Source organism: Micropterus dolomieu, linkage group LG08 (assembly GCF_021292245.1).
Source record: "Micropterus dolomieu isolate WLL.071019.BEF.003 ecotype Adirondacks linkage group LG08, ASM2129224v1, whole genome shotgun sequence".
Lineage (NCBI taxonomy): Eukaryota > Metazoa > Chordata > Actinopteri > Centrarchiformes > Centrarchidae > Micropterus > Micropterus dolomieu.
Genome location: NC_060157.1, coordinates 1,875,408 through 1,881,407, shown reverse-complemented (window position 1 = coordinate 1,881,407; position 6,000 = coordinate 1,875,408). Strand labels below are relative to the sequence as shown.

At 42.0% G+C, this 6,000-nt stretch overlaps 1 protein-coding gene and 1 non-coding gene across 3 annotated transcripts in view; both read right to left on the bottom strand.

Annotated features, from left to right (window-relative positions):
* The window catches only part of itpr3 (inositol 1,4,5-trisphosphate receptor, type 3), a 104,288-nt gene that overhangs the window by 53,976 nt on the left and 44,312 nt on the right, over nucleotides 1-6,000 (bottom strand). For both annotated transcript variants that reach the window (XM_046055563.1, XM_046055565.1), the window contains exons 13-20: nucleotides 5,557-5,717; nucleotides 5,168-5,309; nucleotides 4,907-5,065; nucleotides 4,007-4,179; nucleotides 3,798-3,917; nucleotides 1,804-1,885; nucleotides 1,213-1,328; nucleotides 828-1,079 (exon numbers count right to left, since the gene is read on the bottom strand). In XM_046055563.1, the coding sequence (XP_045911519.1) occupies nucleotides 828-1,079; nucleotides 1,213-1,328; nucleotides 1,804-1,885; nucleotides 3,798-3,917; nucleotides 4,007-4,179; nucleotides 4,907-5,065; nucleotides 5,168-5,309; nucleotides 5,557-5,717 (1,205 nt within the window). The remainder of the gene's footprint in view (nucleotides 1-827; nucleotides 1,080-1,212; nucleotides 1,329-1,803; nucleotides 1,886-3,797; nucleotides 3,918-4,006; nucleotides 4,180-4,906; nucleotides 5,066-5,167; nucleotides 5,310-5,556; nucleotides 5,718-6,000) is intronic.
* trnak-uuu lies at nucleotides 365-437 on the bottom strand. The gene has a single exon. It is a non-coding gene; the product is annotated as a tRNA-Lys (tRNA).

Sequence of the window (6,000 nt, the reverse complement as noted above, 5' to 3'; positions counted from 1 at the left end):
TGGGAAAACCCCAACGGCTTGCAATCAGATTTATGATCTGACCAGCAGAGGCACAAATATGTGGATGAAAGTGTCCTAATGACTAGGGTAAAGTAAACGGTCCTAATGCATCATACTTCCATCCATGAATGACGACGACAACAGGCACAATAAACTAGTCGCCTTTCTTGGCAGTTAGAACACAATATATGTATAATCTTTACTTCGCCAGGCAGTCATAGCACAGTCTGACATGTCTAGGGTAAAGCGGACCTGTTAGACTTGTGGACATAACGTGCATGTTCGCGGGAAGTCTGCAAGTTCCGTTTGAATGCATCACACTTCCATCCACGAATGATGACGATAGCAGGCACAATAAACGAGTCGCCTGAACAGGGACTTGAACCCTGGACCCTCAGATTAAAAGTCTGATGATCTACCGACTGAGCTACCCAGGCTTCAAAAAGCAGCGCTCTCGATGAAACAGTCTCGCTAACTCCTAATCCCAATTTACATACTAATACACCAATAGTGCACTGGCGACCTGTCCAGGGTGTACCCCGCCTTGCGCCCAATGTCTGCTGGGATTGGCTCCAGCCCCCCGCGACCCTGTATGCAGGATAAGCGGTTGACGATGGATGGATGGATGGACACCAATAGTGCACTTTCTTGGCAGTTAGTACAAAAGACATTTACAATTGTTACTTCACCAGGCAGTCATAGCACAGTCTGACATGTTCCCAATTTACATTTTAATACACCAATAACTAGGTGAATATGTTTGAACAACACAAACAGCCGATCAGATCTGACAATTCCCATAAATCCCATAACACAAATCTGCCTACTCTTTGATGGTGATGGAGGTTGGGATCTCTGTCCAGAGGCGGGCAAACTTGACAGGCGTGACCAGTTCCTGAGGGTCTCGGTCCACGTGGGCATGCAGCATGAGACGACAGAAGGAGGCCCTGATGTCAAAGGGCAGCGTCTCATCCATCATGCACAGGAAAATGAGCTCCACGTCCAGCTGCTTGGAGATCTCGTCTATGGCCAGATATTGACGGTCCAGACACATTCGGGCAAAGAGCTTCAGCTGATACCTGAGGGTGTCAACAGAGACAGACAGCCATTATAAACTTTGCTTTCTTCCATTGCTATTTTTGAGTTCATTCACAATATACTGAAAGTTAATGGTGGGATCATGAATTTTCTGACACATTTGTGTGTGTCTACCTGTAGTAGGTGAGGACGTTCTCATCGTGAGCGTTTCCTTGTCTTGCCTCCTGAGCCAGCTGTCTAATGCCTTTCTCCTGTCTTTCATTAATCTTATCTGTCCACACCAGCCACACCTACAGAAAGAGACACAATTAATATGATTTGACAGAAATTACAATACCCAGTTTCATCTGTTAAAGAAGGAAGACGTGTTTTTTGTGTAATTTATGGTCTTGCCTCTCTTTGTTTTTTTACAGTCTACAGAATCGTCACCATAAAAACAACAAAACCCAGTGTTAAGAACGACAGCACAATTTATTATCAGCTATATTTCAGTCAGAACTTAAATTCTTATGTTTAAAATATCATTAAATGATCTGCCCTCAGTCATCTGTCCCATCCTTATCCACAGTAGGAAAGTTTTACACGGCCATGCAGAGCTTGTTAGTTAAATGGTGAATTGTTGTCAATAATCTAAAATGGAAAGATTCAATACAGTTATCATCATATGCAATTATATTCAACCTGCGCTTTTCCATACAGTCAAACAAAGTAATACCAATAAATAAAAAAGTAAAAAAAAACAAAGAGAGATGCAAGCCTGTCTACCTCGTCCTCATCTCCATAGTCTTCCATCCCCAAGTATTCTCCATGACCACCACCATGGGACGCCTCTTTGGGAACACGACGTCTGGATGGAACGAAACAGAAATCAAGTGAAATTGTAGCATGTTGACATTGAAGCATAATTTGGAGAATGATCGATTAATTGCTGGCCAGTGCAGGTTTAAAGGAGACCTATTATAATGCTTTTCCAGTCCTATACTATATTTCTGTGACTCTTATGGCAGCTTTGCATGATCCAAAGTTCAAAAAAATAATTTTATGTCTTATACTGGCTCTTCATGTAGGCCTTCATTTCAGCCTCAGTCTGAAACAAGATGTCAATGCTCCTGTCTCTTTAAAGCTCCCCCTCCCAAAGCCCACTGTCTTCTGATTGGCCAAGAACTGAAGCAAGTTACCAGGCTGTCCCTGGGCACTACAGACAGACTGAGCCTCCCTCTAGCTTCTGGTGTCGTATTACGGAGCCATTGGTAGAAAAAGCAGTTAAAAACAGAGCGTTCAGAACTTGAAGAAATCTGAGGTTTTTGCTCACAGGGATTTCTTTTAAATACTTTAACCTCATTATGTGAAGCTTTGGCCATGTTTAACATGAACATCCACCATTATAACATTGTAGATAAGTCATAAAATGTGGAAAAGCATAATAGGTCTCCTTTAAAGCACCCAGAGGTACCCACCTGGAAAAACCCACTCAAATTTGACCCAACGACTAATATACAGTTTCATCTAAAGCCTGACGTCCATATATTTTAAAGTGGATCTCTGATCTTACTACTGTTTCCTTTCCTTTTTTTAATCAGCTCAGTGTAAAATTTTACTTTTGTGAGAAAATGGAGGAAATGAAAACATTTCCATTGCCATAAGGAGAGAAAGACCCCATAGCTCACCAACTGGTCTGTTGTAATGTCAGCTACAGTTAAGAACTAATATTTGTTACTAAAATACTAAAATACTGCCTATATTTGTTGATAATTATGGACTGACTCAACATGTGGCTCCGTCACATGTTGAGTCAGTCCATAATTATGAAGAACACAACACAGTTCTTAAGCCCCTCTGTCCTGGGGGTTGTCAACATGGATGTTAAAATCACCAACAATACAGATTATAGACAGCAGTTCACCAAAGGCATCAAAAAAGTTTGCACAGTATTTAGGGGGCCTGTAAATATTAAGAAAAATAGCTCGAGAAGAGGAATTCAGCTGAAGAGCCACGCATTTAGAAGAAGCAAATTTTCCATAAGACATCTTTTTGCATTGGAGGGAGTCATTAAACAAAATGGCAACTCCACCTCCTCTCTTATGCACTCTAGCTTCACTCTAAAAACTGAAGTTGGGAGGGGTAGAGTCGATAAGGACAGCTGCACTGTTATCTTGGTCCAACCAAGTTTCAGTTAGAAACATGAAATTAAGATTGTGAGTGATTATAAAATCATTGATGTCAAAAATGTTTTTCCTGCCAAAGACCTAACGTAACAAAGCTAATTTTAGTCTGTTATCTGCCCCACTTTTTGCGACAGGCTGTGGCTGACGAGGAATTGACACTAAACTTGCAGGATATGTTGAGTGCTTCCTGTTTCTTAACACATTCACCATTCTTTTTCTATTGCCTATCAAGACAGGAATTAAGAAGGCTACCAGCACACCGGACCCCGGCTTGTCCTGGGAAGAGTCATGGGTGCCATTTTCCTTCTAGCTTGGACCCAGCACATATCAGTGCACTGCATCAATGGATATACAGATAACTCTCATGTGATTACTTTGATACTGAAGAACAAAAAAAAAAAAGTGATGTTTCTAAGGCAAGTTTTGAAACGCCCTTTTTTGATATCTCAGTGCATGTATTCTTGATGGACATCAGAAATAACTCTCTCCTCCGGAAGTCACACTGAATGTTAAATGTGTTTAATGTCTGTGTGTTTAGAGCATTTGTGATTGAGGGGTCAAAGGTCATTCCTCCCCCACTCCCTTTCTCCTCACTCTGTCTTGATGAGGATGTCCTGGTTTTTGGGGTCCAGCACACATTTACAAATGAGCTCCTGCGTGACGGGGATGGCCACGTTGTTGGACACACACAGGTCTGACAGGTAGTCCAGAAACCTGTCAAGAACACACAAACACAGTCATAAATTAACAGCCACAGAACAAAGATATGCCCCCCCCTCCCCTTTTCCTTCCTACATATGTACCTGGGCTCTCGGTTCTTGCGGACCAGGCTGACGAAGGTCTCCACCTCGGTCTTGGTGATGTGTTTCTCCAGCAGTTTCCGGTTGTTGTGCAGCAGGGCGGTGATGGTGTCCTCAGCAAGGATGTCATAACCGATCTGACTTTGCATCACACCAAACTGTTTTGCGATATGCTCCTGGAGGAGGGTGAGAAAGGGGGAGGGAATAAGTAAAAAAGGGAATCATTCACTTTTTGTTTTTCATCTCCCTTTTTGTTTTGACTCTTTTGCAACGATAGCATCATAAAAATCTCTATCATCATTATAAGTGTCATCATCAGTGTTTTAAGAACCTCAACCATCAACATCATTAAGTTTATTTTTGACCTAGTGAACATCTAATCCATTATTTAAGTAAAAACAAAATAATTTTTACCAACCACCTTTACCATTGGAAAATTATGTGAGGCGGGATTTGTCATCATTTAACACCAACTTCGTCACAAGAACTCCCTACTCATCTTGTGAAAAAAGTTGTACAAAGTCTTTTGTAGATCCCTGATCATCACAGTTATCTCAGCTTGGGCATTCAGATTTAAAATCTTTAACAGAAAGAAACTGAGAGTGGGGGGTTTGAAAGAAGTGGGTATTTAGGAGGCATGGTGGGTCTAACGAGTTGCATTGCGGGAAATGCAGGCTCCAGCCTTTTATGAGCTTGCCAGAATTAAGTTGGTTCTACTGATAAGAACAGCATCATCAGCATAGAAGGGAACAATTCACAGTTCACTGGATAAGATGTATATAGAAAAGAGAAATGGTGCTTGTATAGAACCCTGGGGTACGCCTTTAATATGGGAAACACCCAGCTAACTGGACTCATTGACTTGTAGTTCATAAGGGGGGTCATCATCATCTTCCTCCTCACCTGGTTCTTGCGGTAGTCCTCCTGGGAGTGTCGGAGAACTCTGTAGCAGAGTCTGAACATGTACTGGTAGGGAGAGTTCTTCTGGTCTGCCAGCTCCTCCAGGCGCAGCAGAGGCCCCTCCCCCCGGTCCTTAAAGGGAGCCTTCAGGATGCCAAAGATCTACACATACAGACACATCATTTAGATGATAGTCACTGACTTATTGAAAATTTCCTGCTTCATGATTTCTTTTGAAGTTCCTGAGTAATTTTCGTATCACACCTGTTTGAGGATGTTCTGTTCCCTCATTAGTTTCTGTCTCTCTCGGTTGGCTTTGTTCATGACTACGTCCAGGACTGGCTGCCCACTGTTGGCGACGTCAGCCACAAAGAAAACCACGTCCTCCAGCAGCTTGATGGCAAACCTGACCAACAAATAACAGTAAATATTAACTCATGCAATGTTTTCCCTAATGAACATTTAAAATAGATGTTTTAATTGTCAGACAATGTGTTACCACACCCTTAACTGGAGAGACTAAAGTCAAAACACATTTTCCATTACAGTAACATGTCAAACTGGATCTTCTCATATCAAACCAGTTCCTAAATTCATACAGTGGTTCAGTAGCTGCACTGCCTCATTGCACACACGCACACACAGAGTCGTACCGGCGGTCGTTCTGGCTGATGAAGCCCTGGCTGAACTGGTCCACCACGGTGCTCAGCATGGCGCTGGCATCGTTGGCAAAGTCCAGATCTCTGATCTCCATCACCGGAACAGAGACGATGGCGAACGCCTCCTTGTCCTCCTTAGTGGGACACGTTCCCAACTGCAGGAGGGGTGAGATAAATATACGCTTCACACACTGACGGACTGAGAAACATAAATATTAACTGTTAAAAGGTTTACGGTAAAACGTTTTAGACATGGTTGGATTTTGGTCACGTTTTTTTTCTTTTTTTATAGAATTAGTTTTACCAATGTTTTTCTAGTACAGTCTTTTATTACCTTTAAGTTCCTCTTATGATTCCCATATATAATTTTGTAATTTGATTCTAAATTTGTAACTGTTACCTTTTTACATAATACAGTAGGGCTTTGTTTCTTCAATT